The sequence below is a fragment of the Coffea arabica genome, chromosome 6c (genome assembly GCF_036785885.1).
Source record: "Coffea arabica cultivar ET-39 chromosome 6c, Coffea Arabica ET-39 HiFi, whole genome shotgun sequence".
NCBI classification, from domain to species: Eukaryota; Viridiplantae; Streptophyta; class Magnoliopsida; order Gentianales; family Rubiaceae; genus Coffea; species Coffea arabica.
Window position 1 is genome coordinate 15,381,741 of NC_092320.1, and position 19,553 is coordinate 15,401,293.

General features: G+C 36.4%; 2 protein-coding genes across 3 annotated transcripts; both read right to left on the reverse strand.

Moving 5' to 3' along the window:
* Positions 1 to 2,751: 2,751 nt before the first annotated feature.
* Positions 2,752 to 7,268, reverse strand: LOC113692433 (putative disease resistance protein At1g50180). The gene is made up of 3 exons (XM_027210845.2): positions 6,219 to 7,268; positions 3,237 to 5,175; positions 2,752 to 2,986 (listed from the first exon to the last, which is right to left on the reverse strand). Exons 1-2 carry the CDS (start codon positions 7,264 to 7,266, stop codon positions 4,139 to 4,141), a joined length of 2,085 nt encoding a protein of 694 aa, XP_027066646.2. The 5' UTR covers positions 7,267 to 7,268; the 3' UTR covers positions 2,752 to 2,986; positions 3,237 to 4,138.
* A 145-nt stretch (positions 7,269 to 7,413) lies between these two features.
* Positions 7,414 to 16,583, reverse strand: LOC113692293 (putative disease resistance protein At1g50180). Of its 2 annotated transcripts, none has more exons than XM_072053094.1 (3): positions 15,378 to 16,583; positions 9,904 to 11,817; positions 7,414 to 7,540 (listed from the first exon to the last, which is right to left on the reverse strand). In XM_072053094.1, exons 1-2 carry the CDS (start codon positions 16,426 to 16,428, stop codon positions 9,917 to 9,919), a joined length of 2,952 nt encoding a protein of 983 aa, XP_071909195.1. In that variant the 5' UTR covers positions 16,429 to 16,583; the 3' UTR covers positions 7,414 to 7,540; positions 9,904 to 9,916. The 2 variants fall into 2 exon arrangements, with proteins under 2 accessions (XP_071909195.1, XP_027066488.1); XM_027210687.2 differs by lacking the exon at positions 7,414 to 7,540 and adding an exon at positions 9,577 to 9,781 and having other exon boundaries at positions 15,378 to 16,582.
* Positions 16,584 to 19,553: the final 2,970 nt, after the last annotated feature.

Below are 19,553 nucleotides of genomic sequence, written 5' to 3' on the forward strand. Positions count from 1 at the left end.
GTTCTATTTGCATCTTCTCTCTGGATTTTTTTGGCTGCATTGATGTTTTTGGCTAATATTGTACAGGTACTAAGTTCTACACACGAAACATTGTGAAAAGATTGGTTTTCTCTCATTGAACAATTTGAATCTGTTTTCACGTATGCAGGCATGTCTAGATAGCTGCACATGCGTGCGGAACCATTGTGCCTCGTATTCTTTTCTTGCTGCAGTTTGTTGCAGCAAATGAAGGATATTAAGGTACTTCACTGCTTTGCAAAAGTTTGCAGATGGATTTATTAGTTATTAGTGGGATGATAATCAGTAGTCTGATCTATTGAGGAATCATTTCTTGCATCTGTTTGAACCACAAATCTGTTGCATGAGGAATTGGCATGCTAGAGTTTTTATTACAAACCTGCATAATTGGTTAAGGTGAAAGGAAGATTTCAGGATACATGGTTCAGTTACTCAGCCATTGGCAACAAAGCTAAGCACAAGCAGACTCAGGCTTGTTTGGATTGCCATTTTCTATCGAAAAATGGCCTTGTTTTCCGTGAACACATTTCCCTATCACCTTTTTATCTTACATACATCAAATCGCTATAGTAATTTTCCAACGAAAAATTCATGAAAAATGCAATCCAAACGCAACCAAATTTCTCATGAATTGTACTTGTAATTCTTATCGAATGGGGTTGATTGTCAAGTCCCCTTGGTCAAATTTCATTTCATCTGAGTGCCTTCCAATCTATAGGCATTTAACTCTCCCTCCTGTTTAATTTTCAAAAATTGAGCCTAAATGTTCAACCTATTCTGACAATCCTATCAAGGAAGTTGCTCGGATATGAATTGATGGGAGGGGTCAAAAGGCGGAGTTGTGTTTTGGTTTGTTTTGGTTTAGTGGGCGGTTGGGCCTTCCGAATGACCAGAACGTCAAAAGGCCTCATTGTCTTTTGTCCTTTTTTGGGGATTAGCATCAATCATTGGGGGCCTTTAACTCTTTTACTGACAATTTCACCAAAGGAACTTGACTATTATGATACCCATTATTGTCTTTTTCCTTTTTCTTTAATTTTTTTTTTTTTGAAAAAATAAATCCCTGGTTGCCAAGCTGGGATGCATAACCAAGTTGGTCCGGTCCCTTGTAAGTTTTCAAGGATTAGGTGACCAGAAGAAGGGGTTCTTGACAACCATAATCTTTGGTAAATAAGGAAATGTAGTAAGAGTGTGGAAGTAGGATTGTGGACCAGAGAAAAGTAAAACACTAAATTTAGACTTGTGGCCAGCCAGGGCAGGCGTCTGGAAGTTGGTTTTTCCTGCAAAACAGATAACCGCAGTAAGAAATTGGAAACAATAATTATTTTGATGACTACATTGTCTAAATTAAAAAAGGTCGAATCATTTCTTCCCCAAAAAGAGAAGTCTGTGTTTGATAGAAAATAAATCCAATACTTTTGTTGGATTATTGATCACAAAATTTTTTTTTTTTTTTTGGTTTTTTATGGAGAAGACAATCCTATGTAATTCAAAAAGGAAGTGTAGACGAAGGAATGGACATTTTAAAATTGAAAGGGGGCAAAGTGATTAAGGAATGAAGTTTACAGAATTGAGGGGACAGGGGGCGAATAAGATACAAAATTGAAAATATTCTTTAATATCAAGCCTTTTGTGCAATTTTTCAAAATTTTAGGGAGGAGTGGGTAATTGCCTACCTACCCTCATGTGTGCATACCTCCGCGTATATTCAAAGTGCTGACAATATGATTAACATTGGTTTTGAAATTTAAGCTCTTTTTACACAATTTATGAGTTAAAAAAAAAATTTGTGATTAGTTTACCCAAATCATTTAGAGTCCACAAAAAGGTGCTGAAAAATTGACCAAACAAGGAATCACAAAATCAAAAAGAAAAAGAAAAAACGCACGCGATTTTATGCACGGAATTCAATTATTCACCGCGTTGCAACCTAGACTTTGGTGAGGGGGTTAACATTTACCGACGCCAGTGTGGTAATTGTTGTTCCTTCCGTTCCGTTGTTACTATTTGCTTTCTTCGGAATTGGAGGTGGTGTTTCTGAATATGAAATAGCTTTTATTGAATTTGGAAAAAAGAAAAAATGTTTCCAAAAAAAGACTTTTTTTAAAATTTTTTTCTCTCACACTCCTCTCCACACCCTTCCTCCCAAAAGCTAGAAGCAAGATTTGAATCCTGAATCCGACCGCGACGAAAAGTCTAAGAGCTCTCTCCTTATACATGCGATATTAGATTGACCAAAAATTTAAAGTCTCATTAGTTTTATATATACAAATTTGAAAAAAAAAATTATGCTATATATCATGGTTGTTTTGTATATATAATAACATCATGCTTACTCAAATTTTAAGTTTTACCAATAATTAAAGTATTATTCGTGAAGTACAATAGCAAAAAGATTATTACGTGTTTTGTATGATTAACGAAAAAGTATGAATATCTTTCAAGGATTAACGTTTTATCCACTGAAAATGTAGTGATTTTTTTATACTAACATGATTTGGATTCCAAATTTGAATTCTTGTTATATGACAAATGTATTTCAGAGTGTTTTATATGAAATACAAAAAAAAAAAAATTTAATTATGCATAGGAACTTGTATTATACGTGCGTAATACAAATTTGTTACTAACTGAGCTATCTAGGGCATCCACGTGATGGGTTTAAAGCTGTTGTTGTAGAAAAAAAGTGTGAAAAAAATTCTTTAATTAAAAATACAATATGTATTGAATTACAGTACAACTCTTATTAGACAAATTACACCAAGAAACCTGCAAACTATAAGCTGAGTGAAAATGATGGTTATGATACACATAATTAATACAAGTCCAAGTATAGTAACTGGAGACTCGACTTTTGACGGAAAAAAAAAAAAAATTGATCGTACACCAAGACACATAATTAATGGCAAATGTTTGGTAGTATCACATTCCCGCAGTGAATAAATCTTGCCCGTCAAATTGATCCTAACTGCACAAGTGAAATCAATTAGGATCAGTTTTAAGTACTATATAGGGCTTACTGAGTCAAATAAATGTTCCTAAAATCAGAGATATGCAACTTGTGACTTTGTAAGCATGGTGTGGTTGAATATAAGGTCATTCATCATTGGTTGAATGATAAATTGAAATAAAATTCCAGAGAGAAACTATAATTGATTAAGGATAAATTAAAGTAAAATTCCAGAATGAAACTAGAAATGTTGACAAGAGCCAGATACCTGATCAACAATGCTCAGTTACAATGAAACATTACGGACACTAATGGTGGGTATGTGGGAGACTTTGTCAAAATCCTGTCCCTGATCTTCATGACCATTTGCTGCTTGGATCCTATCTGTGAATTTCTTTGGCATCCGCACAATGTTCAACTCTTTCAGAGTTTTAACGACTTTCAATCCATTCGGAACCATCTCCAGCTTTGGGCAATATACAATCGTCAAGGCCGAAAGGTTGGGCATGGCTCCTTCATCAACATTCCACTTCTCTAAGTTATGTAGACCTTCAAAACGAAGATATCTAAGTTGGCCAAAACCCGTTGCCTTGCACCTCATTTCTTTGCCGAGAAAAGATCTATATTGCAAGTGAAGTGACCGCAGATTAGGAAGCCTTTCCAGTGTCTCCATGGGATCATCCTCTATCTCGAGACTGGATAGCTTCAATTTAAGAAGGCTTGCATACATGTACTGGGCTTCGTACCGTGGAAAATTGTCCATGGGACAACTTACCTCTAAGCCTTGAAGATTGCGACGAGAGAAACACTGACCAACAACATCCGACACTTTCTTCTTGATTGAGGCGGCAGTGGCTGCTGAATCTTTGTCAGAGTAAATACGTAGAGATGTGCAACCCACGTGGTCTGAGTTTGACATTAATCTATGGATTTCTGTGGGAAAGTCCTCATCAAGGTCATCTAACCACACCACGGCCGATAGTACTCGAAGGTTCCTCAACGTGGATATGTCTTGAGATGAGCAAGTCGGAGGACAGAAGTTTCCTAGGATCTCAAGCTTGTCCAATCCCTTGACTCGCAATTTCCTGCAGAACAAGTTCAACTTAAACTTGCCCAGAAATTCCATATCTTGCCTGTAGTTTTCCGGAAGATACAAGTGCCTAAGCTGTCTCATCTTCCACAGCACATTGGGTATTCTAAGCACTCTGGCATGCCGTAAATCAAGTGTTGCAAGTTCTGTAAGTTGCCCAAGGATGATGGCAAACAGTGGAAAACTGAACTTCTCAAACTCAAGTATCGCAGGTGGATCAGCTCCCCAATAGCTGTTGGGAGCCTCGAGTGATCTGCTACTAAGATAAGTACACTTTTCAGTATTTGATCTCCAGACAACGCAGGACAGAGCCCTTCAATGGCCAACACTCTGAGCATTTTGAACCGATTGAATTGAGACTTCATTTTCTTAGTAAGACGCCCTTCATAACCTTCATTACCTGAGACCAACAAGGCAAGTGACCTCAGGTGCCTAGTATTTCTCTTCTCAGCTGGAGGGAAATATTTCCTTGCACCCTCCTTAGAAAAATGGACAGCTAGACGGTAAACTTGTGAGTGATCATTATTGCCATGCTCATTGAGAATTCCATCATGATAATAGCTTATGGATAACAAGAAATTCTCTTCTTTGGCCTTGAGCAAACTTAGGTCTCTCATTAAGTCATGAAGGCGACACGATGCGAATGATCTTCCAACGGAGGACGGCATCACATCATCATCATCAGGGGCTTTACCTTGAACCATGCACCGTGTTACTAATTCTCCCAGGTATCTTTCTGCTACATCCATCATTGATTCTTCACCAATCTGATCTTTTGTTGATATTATACCTTCTGCAATCCATAACTGGTACAATGCCTCTGTGTCTATGTCAGAGTCTTCTTCATATCTACTCAAGTAAAGGAAGCAAGGCTTCAACTTGTAGGGCAAGTCATTGTAGCTTAAAGCTAGTATCTTGTGCAGATTTCCTTCTTCTTTGATCAAGTTGTTTCCTCTTCCAAGATGAGCTTTAATGTTTCTATTGACAGTCGCCCACTCATTCAGGTCCTTCTTGGTGGCAAGAGTTCCGCTGAGTACTATCACAGCCAATGGAAGACCCCCACATGCTTTCACCATTTCCTTCCCTAAGTTTTTCAATTTTTTTAAATCTTCATGTTCTGTCAAAGAGAGATGATGAGTAGTTCTGTTAGTCTTATTACTTAATAGACAGAAGTGTCGAGTTGCTCAATGTATGTGCAGTACATTGAATTAACAATTTAACATTTCTGTTTAGCATCATGAATATATGTGTGTGTATATATAAGAAACTCTGAGAAAAATTGAAACTTCTCCATTGAGAAACAAAAAATAAGAAACTTTGAGAAAAATTGAGCCAATTCCATTGAGGAAAGATCATCTGTTGTTGTTTTTGTTTAGTCAATAAAATTTGGAGCAGAAGACATGTAAAGGGATGTTTATACTTTCGGGTGAAACAGAGGATTTGCCTGTGTTTCGGGAATTTGTCTCTTCGTGTGCATTGTGTCGTTAAATCAATAAAAGTTGTGAGCTTAACAAAAAGGGGGCAAAAAGAAAAAAAGAGTATAGCCCCAAAAGAGGGGAAAATACTTAACCACTCTTTATAGTCCAATTAATTATGAACTGCTCATCAACCACTCACATTTCGGGTGAAAAAAAGGATTTGCCTGTCAGATTTACTCAAGTTGCGTTTTATTATACACCGCTGTTCATAAGAAACCCAAAAAAAAAAAAAAAACTTTACTCTATGCTCTAATATTTCTTGTTTGACTCATATCAATATTCGTCTTGCCTTCTCTTGCCTTTGGCTTTTAGAGGCAGTAAAATTAAAATTGCATGGCATTGTAATTCCTCTAGTAGTTTCTTTTCATTATTTTTTTTTTATTAAAGGTCAACAATATATACATACACCTACACTATAGTAAAGGGGGGGCAGATCAAATTGGGAGAACTAAACCACCTCCCATTCCACAAATATCTTTAAGTTTTAGTGGCCGCTAACCATTCAAGGGACTGTTTACTAGTTTCTTTTCTTTGATTACCGTGTACTAATAAGTAATAAGGATAGCCACAACAAACAAACCCTCAAGATCTACAGTTTATCATCCCTTGATCAAGTAAAAAAGGCCCAATTTAGCAAAATAATAAAAATAAAAAATAAAAAGTGTTTTAAGAAGTCATGTACCTCCATGAAACCTGCCCCGTAAAGCTTTCCTCTGTAGCAGCTGCCAACTTTCGTCCTCACTTAAAAAGCGCGGTTCGTGGTGAAAACCACTGGGATCAATATGCAAAGCCACGTCTTTATTGCGAGATGTAACTAAGATCTTGCTTCCGTCGTTTCTAATTGGAAATGCTTGCTTTATACATTCCCATGGTTCTGTGGCCCAAATGTCATCAAGAACCACAAGACATTTCTTGTTTTGCAGGATTTGAAAAAGTTGCCTGACGAGCTCCTCATCCCTCCACTCCAGTATCTCTTCTCTCTTTTCTGGGATCAGGCTTAGCAAGATCCTTTGCAAAATGTCTTCCTTTTGCCACTTTTGCGAGACACATACCCAAGCAAGACCATCAAAGCAGCGCCTCAGTTCAGGGTGATTGTATACCTTTCTGGCAAGAGTTGTCTTTCCCAAGCCACCCATCCCACAGATGGAGACAACTCTAAAGTGTTGATCGATCTCATGATCATGATCGCTTCCCCTCAACAGATGCTTTACCAGCATCTCAACATCATCCTCCAATCCAACAAAGTCATCCTCGACAACATGGGAATATGTCCGCCTCAATTGTTGATGCGATGAACTTGCGCCATCCTGTCTTTCCATCACAGCTGCGATCCCATATTCCTGGAAACTTTTGGTGAGATCAGAGATTTTCGTTTTCAGAGTCTGAATACCCGTTCCTGTGGTGTGCCTAGGAAAGCACTCATTCAGGATACCAACACATCTCTTTGTGGTGCCTCTAACGCCTTTCCTCCTTCGGGACGCGACTTTGAAAGCATATCTTTCAATCAAGTCATCGGCCTCATAAGCTAGATCTCTAGCTTGTGAAATCCACACCTTGATCCTTTCCTCCTCATGCTGCCTTGCATCTGCATCTTTTAAGAACGATTGTATCCGCTTTAGCTCTAGTTGAAGTTGCTCCACTTGGTCCCTCACCCCTTGTAAGAACTTCGTTTCTTCAATCAACAGGTTGCCAATTGTTTCCGCAGCAAAACTGACAACGGCCTCAGCCATTTTTGCTAGACAAAAAGATGAATTCTTTTTTTTTTTTTTTCAAGGAAGCGTGTAGGTAGGTTTAAGGGTAGTACATTTGAGGAAGCGATGACACCTCCTACTTATATTCATCTTCTTAAACTACATAAACTAGAAGGATTGGAGGGAGGGAAAGAGTATTAATTAGGTAATACATTGCTTACAAGTTTCTTAGACAGCCCAATAAGTTGTCCCTGATTCGGGATGCAATAAGCTTTTTCCCCACAGAAGAAAAGCATCCTCTTCCATATAGATACTGTGATTTATCAAAGAAAAGAAATGCATCTCAGATCCTTTTGAAAGAAATTAATAGCGGATTTTTCTGATACCAAGTACGATAACGAAGGAAAGTATAAATAGTATCAAATTAAATTCCTTATGCCTATATCCATGTCTCTATTTCATATTGACCAGATGTTCCATACCTCATCCAGCTATCTAAAGAAGGCAAGAAGACCCTCTTCTCTATTGAATACTTTGGTTGAAACATTTCTTTACTAGTGAGGATTGCGATCTATAGCCATGTGGCTAATGCGATTGTTATAACTCTATGTATGCACGTATAGTTCCACAGACATATTCTCAATGAAAGCCAATCAAATTGCATTTTTTGCTGCGTAGCAAGAGTATAAATTCTGCAATGGATTTTATTTCAAAATTCGTCTGCCGATCTTTACATACCACTTCTGCGTGCCTTCTATCCCTTAATCCCTGTCCTAATAGTTGTCTTACTCCATGCATGAACTACGCGAAAAAGTTAGTGGCAACAAAACAAAACTAGCACAAGTAGAGGATATTTCTTGTCAACTGTACTATTCTTGACGAAAGGAGTTGATTGCAAGTCCCCCCATGGTTAATTACGTTTCATTTCAGGGCCTCTGATCTAATAGCATTTAATTTTCCACGCTTTTTCTTGCTTTCTAAGTGCAGAACTTCTTTTTTTTTTTTTTTTTTTTAATTTTAACAGGGGAAAGTTGGAGTTTAAAAAATGGAGAGGATGAAGAGGAGATACCTTTGAATCGCAACGTCTCAACTTTTAACTATTAGATCAAGACTTTCTTGATTTCTAAGTGCAAATCATCTTGCAAAAAATGAACATAATTTTTAAGTTATTTTGACAACCTCTAGAAATCCGTTTTAGAGAGAGAGAGAGAGAGAATGCCCACTTTTACATCCAACCCAACAATTTACCACATAGAAAATTAAACATTCAATGACCAAAACCTAGAAGACCTCATGCATTGAACTTTTAAACTTTTTGGGGATGTACCTTTGGGGGCTTTTTAGCCTCTAAATCCAATCTTCGCCCAAATGAACTTATTCGTACTCTTTTTTTTTTTTTTTTTTTATTTTAGTTCCTGGAGACTATGGACAACTTGAACATAATGGCATAAGCTAGTCAGCAAAATTCAAAAATATAAAAAAAAATCTGTACCTAAAACATTAAACAATGATAATGGACTAAAATGGAAAAGCAAACCACCAGTGAGATAACCTATTATTGTGTTGTTGCCAAGTTGGGATGCATAAGAAAATTGGTCTTTGATATCCAGTGTTTGTTTGCCAAGAAAAGGGAACGAAAATGACTTTCACGCCAGTTTTGAATATTTGTTTCTTAGGAAATTTATGGGACCCATTACATTCCACTCATTTTCCTTAAAATTTTCCTTGCTGAAATTTATATGGAAGTGACTCAGGGAAAAGTTTCAACTAATTATCTTTTACAACTCCTTTCTTTCTAAATTAGAATATCTTAGAATTTACAATTCAAAAAATTGGCTTGTAATTAGACATTTTATTCTTATTTTAACAACTAATGAATTAGTAATTTGTTGACTTTTTATGACATTAGTACTTTTTTTTGTTTTGCATTTTATGCTCCCTCTTTTATGTCTATATATTAACTTGTGGTTAAAGAATGTGATTGATTTTGAGGTAACAACAACTCTTCCATTATGCAAAATGTTATGTTTATTACATATTTTTACATGTATTAAATACCAAAAAGAAGTTTAATATTGAATATTTTCTATTAACGAATACATTACCCAATTTTTTTTTGTGACTTTCCGGTTAAACAAATGCAAGAATTTGTATTTTCTTGCATCATTTTCTTGTTAACCAAACACATGTGGGAAAATTAGTTTCCTTCCATTACATGGCTGCACTTCATTTCTTCCCACGGCATACTTTCTTACACGGTTTCCCCCCTGAAACAAACAAAGCCTTAAGTTTTCTTTTTCCTTCCCACGATATCAGTTGCGAAGCCATTGTTGTTTAAACAAAAAGGTATTATAAAAAAAAAATTCATTAATTAAAAATATAATCTGCATTAAATTACAGCACAAACTCTAATTAGACAAATTACATCAAGAAATATGCAGAGTATAAGCTGAGTGAAAATCATAGACACGAGACACATAATTAATACGGAAATGGAAAAGGTTTGAGAGCATCATATTCCAGCAGTGAATTAATCATGCCCGTCAAATTGATCCTAACAGCACAAGTTAAAATCAATTAGGATCAGTTTTAAGTACCACACAAGGCTTGACGAATCAAATGGATGTATGTTCCGAAAATTGAGATGCTAAACAAAAAGAAATTAATCAGAGGTACCTCATCTGCTGAGTCAGGATAAAATATCACGCACGCTAATGGTGGGTATATGGGAGACTTTGTCAAAATCCTGTCCCTTATCTTCACCATTTACTGCTTGGATTCTATCTGTGAATTCCTTTGGCATCGATGCAATGTTCAACTCTTTCAGCGTTTTAACGTATCTCAATCCATTGGGAACCATCTCCAGCTTCGTGCAATATACAATTGTCAAGACCGAAAGGTTGGGCATGGCTCCTTCGTCAACATTCCACTTCTCCAAGTTCCGTAGAAATTCAAAACGAAGAAATCTAAGTTGGCCAAAACCTGTTGCCTTGCACCTCATCTCTTTCCCGAGAATATATAGATCTTGCAAGTGAAGCGACCGGAGATTAGGGAGCCTTTCCAGAGTTTCCATGGAATATTCCTCTATCTCCATTGTGGTTAGTTTCAATTTAAGAAGGCTTGCATACATGTACTGGGCTTCGTGCTTGGGGAAATTGGCCAGTGGACCATATACCTCCAAGACTTGAAGATTGCGACTAGAGAAACATTGACCAACAGCATCCGACAATTTCTCCTTGTTTGAGGCGGCACTGGCTGCTGAATAAATACGTAGGGATGTGCAACGCACGTGGTCTGAGTTTGCCATTAATCTATGGATTTCTACAGGGAAGTACTCGTCATCAAAGTTCCCCATGAATACCACGGCGGATAGTACTCGAAGGTTCTTCAATGTGGATATATCTTGAGATGAACAAGTCGGAGGACAGAAGTTTTCCAGGATCTCTAGCTTGTCCAATCCCTTGAGTCGCAAATTCTTGCAGCACAAATTTAAGCTAAACTTGCCCACCATACGGTCAGCGTAATTAGCCGGAAGATACAAGTGCCTAAGCTGTCTCATCTTCCAAAGCACATTAGGTATTCTACACACTCCGGCTCGTAAATCAAGTGTCTGCAAGTTTTGTAAGTTGCCCAAGGATGATGGCAAACAGACGAAAACTGAATTCCTCAAACTCAAGTATCGCAGGTGGATCAGCTCCCCAACAGCTTTTGGGAGCCTCAAGTGATCTGCTACTAGGAGAAATACAGTTTTAAGTATGTGATCTTCCGAGAAAGCAGGACGGATCCCTTCAATGGTCAACACTCTGAGCATTTTGAACCGATTGAATTGAGACTTCATTTTCTTAGGAAGACGCCCCTCATAGAATTCATTACCTAAGAGCAACAACGCCAGTGACCTCAGGTGCCTAGTATTTCTCTTCTCAGCTGGAGGGACATATTTCCTTACATCCTCCTTAGAAAAATGGACGGCTAGACGGTAAACTTGTGAGTGATCATTATTGCCATGCTCATCGAGAATTCCATCATGATAATGGCTTATGGATAACAAGAAATTCTCTTCTTTAGCCTTGAGCAAACTTAGGTCTCTCATTAAGTCATGAAGGCGACACGATGCAAATGATCTTCCAACGGAGGACAGCATCACATCATCATCATCAGGGGCTTTACCTTGAACCATGCACCGAGTTACTAATTCTCCCAGGTATCTTTCTGCTACATCCATCATTGATTCTTCACCAATCTGATCTTTTGTTGATATTATACCCTCTGCAATCCATAACTGGTACAATTTCTCTGTGCCTATGTCAGAGTCTTCTTCATATCTACTCAGGTAAAGGAAGCAAGGCTTCAATTTGTAGGGCAAGTCATTGTAGCTTAAAGCTAATATCTTGTGCAGATTTCCTTCTTCTTTGATCAAGTTGTTTCCTCTTCCAAGATGAGCTTTAATGTTTCTATTGACAGTCGCCCACTCATTCAGGTCCTTCTTGGTGGCAAGAGTTCCGCTGAGTACTATAACAGCCAATGGAAGACCCCCACATGCTTTCACCATTTCCTTCCCTAAGTTTTCCAATTTTTTGAAATCTTCATGTTCTGTCAAAGAGAGATGATGAGTTCTATTAGTCTTATTACTTATAGAAGTGTCGAGTTGCTCAATGTATGTGCACTACATTGAATTAACTCGTGTACCAACTAATTAACAATTTAACATGTCTGTTTACCTAGTTTATACTAGCATCATGAGTATATATATGCGCACATTGAAAATAAATATTTATGCATAAATAAACATTCTAAATAATGGTTATCTTGTTAGCGTTTCATGTTGAGATAGAACTCTTAGGATACTGAGAAGGCAGAGTTATACTAATAAACAACGTAAGAGGATACTGCTCTTTAAGGGTTGACAGTTGATCCCGATTGTCAATGTTGTTGCTTTGCTCTAGAATCTTTATCACGGATGTTTTTCTATTTTCTGTTTGTTGTTGCTATTAAGAAGGTTGTGTAAAAGACAATTTTTGGTGTACAGAGCAGCAACTAATTTCGATGAAAAATTGCGTGGGGTGACTTTGAATTGCTTATCTGCTCATCGGATTCTTTTTGTATGGTTAATGAGAAAGGTCGCTATTTTTCTGCTATTGTTCACAAGCTAGAAATTTGGATGCGTTCAAACAGCTTGTGGCTCATCCTCAAATAGAAGTGGAGCAGATAGAAGAATGCTGAGGCCACTGTTGTTAGCTAGAAACGGTGCAAGGAAACTCTCCAGAGGCCTTGAAGCCAGGACCGCTAGCAAGCGGCTCGAATACGAGTTCGGTCAATATCGAGCTCAAGTCAAGCTCAAGCTAATCAAGTCGAGCTCGAACTCTAGTTCAAGCTCAAAAACATTAAATTCATTGACTCGCGAGCGGCTCGTGAGTTCGATTATATATTTTTTTATTTTTATTTTTATTTTAATAGTAAAATTACATATATATTTTTAATATTTTATTATTTATTAAGAAATTTTATTATTTTATTTATTTTTAAAAATAAAATAATTATTTTTTTAAACTCGAGTTCGAGCTTGATATTTTGAACTCGTCGAACACGAGCTCGAATTCGAATTCGAGTTTCATAAAATTAACTGAAGGCTCGACTCGATTAGATCAAATCTCAACTTGACTCGACTCGTTTGCGCCCTATTTGAAGCTATATGATGAGATGAATTCTATTTTTATGTACTTTTGCCTGATGCTTGTATATCTTAGTTAGATTATTTCACTCTTGTTATTCTTTTGTACGTGATTAGGACTATGAATCTTATGTTACACCAAAAAGTATAATAAGTTATACATCCCAGCATGATAACAAGCGCCCTACTTTAATTATGAGATAGAACTCAAGTTAAACGTGATTCCATTCCTCCCTCTACCTATGTTTTCAGACTCGGATTGGGTATCGTTTCGATCAACCTCAGGAGTTAAGGGTTAATGGATTCAATCAAGATCGAATCGGATGACGTTATAAATAAAAATTATTGAAAAATTAAAATATTATATGTAAAATACCTAAGAGCATGTTAATATCAAAAAGGTATATTCATATACATTTGATGTTTAAATATATTGAACAAGAAAATATAAAAAAATTAGAACGATCAAGTAGCAATTTATATTATTCAATAAACATTGACAAGTTTAGAATTAAAATTATGGACTTAATTGAAAAGTAACAACAAACTTTAAGACAACATTTATAAAGTATGAAATGCTTGAGATATATTAATAGTTTTTAACAATTTAAGGGTCAAAACATAATATTAAAAATGCTTTAACCCTACATCACATTCCCATTTCTTTCTCTACCCCTGACGCATTCCTTAGAGCAGAATTACCAGAGTTTCATCTTCCTCCTTCTCTTGCCAAACTGCAACTTCTTTCTTCTTCTACTTTTTTTTTAATTTGATTTTCATTCTTATTTTGTTGGTTATTTATTCTGAAACTCATGAAACATCAAGATTTTATCTGTTTTTTTCAAACTTTTCTCTCCTCCACTCCCTTTTTTGCATTTTTTGGTTCTTTTCTTCTTTTGAATTCAAGATTCAAGATTAGATCTTGTTTTAAAAAAAAGGTTAAATCATTGATTTTTGATAGTTGAATTGAAATGAAAGAGTGAAAATGGATTTGCAGAGGAGGGGAGAGCTCACGAGGATTTGGGGCTAGAGGTAAGGAAGAAAAAAAATTCAACAAAAAGGAAAACTAAAAAAATTCGATTTTTATCGGTTCTTCTGGTTTTTGGACCGGGTTTGATTGAGTATTTATCTACCAACTCAAGTTTTTAAGATAACTCTGACCGGACACTTGGCTGATTCCAATTCGACCGGTCCGGTCCAAATTTAAAAACATGGCTCTCTACCCTAAATCTCTAAATCCAACCCATAGCATTTCACGTATGAAAACTATGAATAATCCAAAAAAGAAAACAAAAGTAAAACCTAACTGAGTTGCTTCCCATTCTAATGTAAAATTGTTTTGTCCAATTTTTTTGAATTAATTGAAACTATTCTAGAGGAAAAAATTAAGAAGCTTTGAGAAAAATTTAGCCAATTCCATTGAGGAAGGATCATCTACTGTTGTTGTTTAGTCAATAAAATTTGAAACAGAAGATATGTAAAGGGATGTTAGACTTTTGGGAGAAACAGAAGTTTTGCCCGTGTTTAGGGAATTTCTCTCTTCCTGTACATTGTGTGCTTAAATCAATAAAAGTTGTGAGCTTAACAAAAAAGTGGGAAAAAAAAAAGAGCATAGACCAAAAAGAGGGGAAAATACTCCCATACTTTATAGTCCATTAATTATGAACTCCTTATCAAACACTCATATAGTCCATTCACTCAACTAAAGTGACGTTCTCCTATAGACCGCAGTGAATGTACAAAGTATACGACCATCTCACAAAAAGGCGGGGTCCACTTTTAGGTCCCTCAACCATTGTGAGACCCGGTCTAGACACCGCAGTTCACAATGACCAAAAAAAAGAAAAAGAAAAAGAAAAAACTTTACTTTGTGCTCTAATAATTCTTGTTTGACTCCCATGCAATCTTCGGTCTTATTTGGATTGTTTAGAAAATTACGTTATTTTCTGTGATCATTTTTTTTATTACAATTTTTTTTATATACATCAAATCACTACAGTAATTTTTTCATGAAAAATCATAAAAAATGCAATTCAAACGGACCCTTTTGGCAGAAATCAGTATTAATATTCATCTTTTCTTCTCTTGCCTTTGGCTTTTAGATACAGTAATTAAAATTGCATGGCAATGTAATTCCTCCTGTTATCCTCTAGTAGTTTCTTTCCTTTTCTTTTCTTTTCTTTTTTGTTTTTTTTATCAAAGGTCAACAATATATACATACACCTATATTATAGAAGAGGGGACAGATCCAACTGAGAGCACTAAAACACCTCTCACCCCGACGGCCCGATAAAAATCTTAGGTATATTGATGGTAGCCAACAACTCAAGAGGTAGTTGATTAATTTCCTTTCTTTAATTACCATGTACTAAAAAGGATAGCCACAACAAACAAACCCTCAAGATCTACAGTTTATCATCCCTAGATCAATTTAGCAAACTAATAAAAAATAAAATAAAAAGTGTTTTAAGAAGTCATGTACCTCCATGAAACCTGCCCCGTAAAGCTTTCCTCTGAAGTAGCTGCCAACTTTCGTCCTCACTTAAAAAGCGCGGTTGGTGGTGAAAACCACTGGGATCAATATGCAAAGCCACGTCTTTATTGCGAGAGGTAACTAAGATCTTGCTTCCGTCGTTTCTAATTGGAAATGCTTGCTTTATACATTCCCATGGTTCTGTGGCCCAAATGTCATCAAGAACCACAAGACATTTCTTGTTTTGCAGGATTTGAAAAAGTTGCCTGACTAGCTCCTCATCCCTCCACTCCAGTATCTCTTTTCTCTTTTCTGGGATTAGGCTTAGCAAGATCCTTTGCAAAATGTCTTCCTTTTGCCACTTTTGCGAGACACATACCCAAGCAAGACCATCAAAGCAGCGCCTCAGTTCAGGGTGATTGTATACCTTTCTGGCAAGAGTTGTCTTTCCCAAGCCACCCATCCCACAGATGGAGACAACTCTAAAGTGTTGATCGATCGCATGATCATGATCGCTTCCCCTCAACAGATGCTTTACCAGCATCTCAACATCATCCTCCAATCCAACAAAGTCATCCTCGACAACATGGGAATATGTCCGCCTCAATTGTTGATGCGATGAACTACTTGCGCCGTCCTGTCTTTCCATCACAGCTGCGATCCCATATTCCTGAAAACTTTTGGTAAGATCAGAGATTTTCGTTTTCAGAGTCTGAATACCCGTTTTTGTGGTGTGCCTAGCATAGCACTCATTCAGGATACCAACACATCTCTTTGTGATGCCTCTAATGCCTTTCCTCCTTCGTGACGCGACTTTGAAAGCATATCTTTCAATCAAGTCATCGGCCTCATAAGCTAGATCTCTTGCTTGTGAAATCCACACCTTGACCCTTTCCTCCTCATGTTGCCTTGCATCTGCATCTTTTAAGAACGACTGCATCCGCTTTAGCTCTAGCTGAAGTTGCTCCACCTGGTCACTCACCCCTTGTAAGAACTTCGTTTCTTCAATCAACAGGTTGCCAATTGTTTCCGCAGCAAAACTGACAGCCGCCACAGCCATCTTGGCTAAACAACAAGATACGAGATTTTTTCTTTCTTCGTCTTCAGAAACTGCATAAAAGAGAAGGATAGAAGGGAGGGAACGAGTGTTAGGTAGGTAATCTGACCAGTCTAACTAACCGTGTTATCGAGAACTCAGGGCCGACTTGGAGTCAACCGGGCTAATCTCTCAGAATATACCAAAAAAAAAATTCCGTCAAATGTATGCGTGACAGAGGGTGGTACAAAATTATACTCCTCCGTTCAACTTTAATAATACTGTTACTTTTTCACATAATTTAAGAAAAAATAGTTACTTTTATTGAAACAATCAATTTAGGTAACTATTTTTTTTAAAATATTTTCACATTAATTAAAATATAATTTTATGAAAACTTTAATTGATGATAAAAAAAAATTAATTCTCATTAAATGGGGTAGGTTTATAATAACAATAACTTATATTCAATAAAGATATTTTAAAAAAATTAAAATACAACTACATTCTTCAATTGGAAACTGGGGTGTAATTTGGGACGGATGAAAAAGAAAAACAAGACTATCAAAGTAGGACGGAGGGAGTATCTGTCGTGTCCAATCAGCACAGAAAAAAAAAGTTTGACGGACGGATGATACAAAATTATTCTTGCCGTGCCCAATTAGCACAGTAAAAATCTTTTTTTTAATCGCTGCAGCCTGCAGCGCATGGATTTTTTTTTTTTTTAGTCTGCCGCGACCGTGCTGACTGTGCACGGTAGCGAGTGACAATTATAAAAATGAACAGTCGCTACCGGTAGTGGTTGACCTTGACGGAAAGCAGTTTCAAGGAGATAGCCAATGAAAATGCGAGTGACAATTATAAAATGGTCAGTCGCTACCGGTAGCGGTTGACTTTGACCGAAAGCAATTTCAAAGAGATAGCTAATGCAAATGCGAGTGCCTAAGCCAAATGTAGACGTTCATATTTCTTTTGACAACAGGAATTTCTTTTCTTCTTCTCCATGAAAAATATTAGATTTATTAATTTATTGATATAATGTTCTCCATGACAACAGGGTTCTATTTTTTATTTTTTTTCCTGGCCATCCCTTAAATTAATAAAATGGGCCAATTTGATATTAAGCAGTTTGTAACAAGCCTGAAAATGTAATACAAAAAGCACAAGGTAGAATGTTACCAGGATCACAATCCCCAGACGTAAATTTATGTTCTTGAATAGATAGATGGGCTCATCTCATGTTCGAATGGAACCCGAAAAGCTGTCGTGGCTGCTTCTTTGATAACATATAATTTAAGATGAATCTAAAAAAAAAATTAAGATGAATCTCCATTTATTTTCGCAAAAACAAAGAACCTGTAAATTTTTTTTTCTGATATTTGTTACTGGAGACAAATGAGATAAGCCAAATTGATGGAAAAGCAGGACACCAAGTTACGTCTTATGCTGTTAAATGACAGTTTCAAGTTCCATCCATTTCTGAAAGGCCTTTAAGAAGATGGAATCATCCAACCCTCTAAAGGCATTTAAGCAGAATTTCTAATCAATTCAGCCAACTGAGAATTAATTGATCTTCAAAAGATAATGAAAACAACATGCTTACCAAAACAAACACTCACGCAGAAAGGCAAACTGGGTTCGTAACTTGAAGAAGCACTCAAGAAACCTGGGGATAATTTCTTTTCAAGTTTAAATATATATATATATATTTCGCTACGTAAAATATTTAATCGCCATATATAGGCCATCATGATCGTAGTATTGCTTGCACAATTTCAGAATTGTTCTCCAGTCGCTTGTTTGTGAAGACGTTGAAATGCATGCTATCTTTAGTTTCTTGAATTATTAAAACCGATCCAATTATATCTTTAATTTCTTGAATTATTTGAGTTCCGAGAATGTTCATAACCTGTGCTACTTTTGCACAAAATTCCTTCACTAAGGGCTGCAATTGTTCTGTTGCTTTTATGATTGTTAATGCAAGGCCAGATGCCTTCTATGATAGCAACAAGAGATCTTCAGGGTTGGTTGTATTTTCATCGAAAAGGGCATTTACTGATAACTCGGATGATTTACATGATCATCGCTTGCCTTGCGTATTTTTCAATGATTCACTCTGATAGGCCTTATATAGTATTCTAGTATTTATTGCCTTTGGCTTTAATTATTTTGGTGACTACATTGTCTAAGTTAAAAAGGGTCGAATCTTTTCTTCCCCAAAAAGACAAGTCTATGTTTGATAGAAAATAAATTGTGTTTGGATTGCATTTTCCGTCATTTTTCATGGAAAAATTACTGTAGCGATTTGATATATGTGAGAAAAAAATATGATAGGAAAATGTGATCACGGAAAATGACAATATTTTCCGACGGAAACAAGCAATCCAAGCATGGCCGCCAATACTTTTGTTGGTTTATTGATCACAAAGTTTTTTTTTTTATTTTTATGGAGAAGACAATCCTATGCGTTTTTTTATTTTTTATTTTTTATGGAGAAGACAATCCTATGCAATTTAAAAAGGAAGTGTAGACAAAGGAATGGACATTTTAAAATTTAAAGGGGTCAAGTGGTTAAGGAATGAAGTTTACAAAATTGAGGGGACAGGGGGCGAATAAGACACAAAATTGAAAATATCCTTTAATATCAAGCCTATTGTGCAATTTTTCAAAACTTTAGGGGCAATTGCCTACCGTCCCTCATGTGTGCATACCTCAGTCTATATTCAAAGTGCTGACAATACGATTAACATCGGTTTTGAAATTTAATCTGTATTTACACAATTTATGATTTAAAAAAAAAAAAAAGCTGCCATCAGTTTACCCAAATCATTTCGAGTCCACAAAATAAAAAAAAAGGCACGCGGTTTTATGCATGAATTCAATTATTCAAGGTGTTTGCAACCTAGACTTTGATTGAAGGGGTTAACATTTCCTGACGCCTATGTGGTAATTTTTGTTCCTTCCGTTCCGTTGTTATATGCTTTCTTGGGAATTGGAGGTGGTGTTTCTGATTATGCAATACTAGCTTTTTTTGAATTTGGAAAAAAGGAAAAATGCTCCCAAAAAAATACTTTTTTTTTTTAAAAAAAAAATTTCTCTCACGCCCCTCTCCACAATCTTCCTCCCAAGAGCTAGAAACAGGATTCAAA

What these genes read in the sequence shown, in the direction of transcription:
- LOC113692433 (XM_027210845.2), bottom strand. Translation starts at nt 7,266, where the DNA reads ATGGCTGAGGCCGTTGTCAGTTTTGCTGCGGAAACAATTGGCAACCTG. An exon ending in ACGGGGCAGGTTTCATGGAG is followed by an intron (nt 5,176 to 6,218) that starts GTACATGACTTC and finishes TCTCTTTGACAG; the next exon opens with AACATGAAGATTTAAAAAAA.
- LOC113692293 (XM_072053094.1), bottom strand. Translation starts at nt 16,428, where the DNA reads ATGGCTGTGGCGGCTGTCAGTTTTGCTGCGGAAACAATTGGCAACCTG. An exon ending in ACGGGGCAGGTTTCATGGAG is followed by an intron (nt 11,818 to 15,377) that starts GTACATGACTTC and finishes TCTCTTTGACAG; the next exon opens with AACATGAAGATTTCAAAAAA.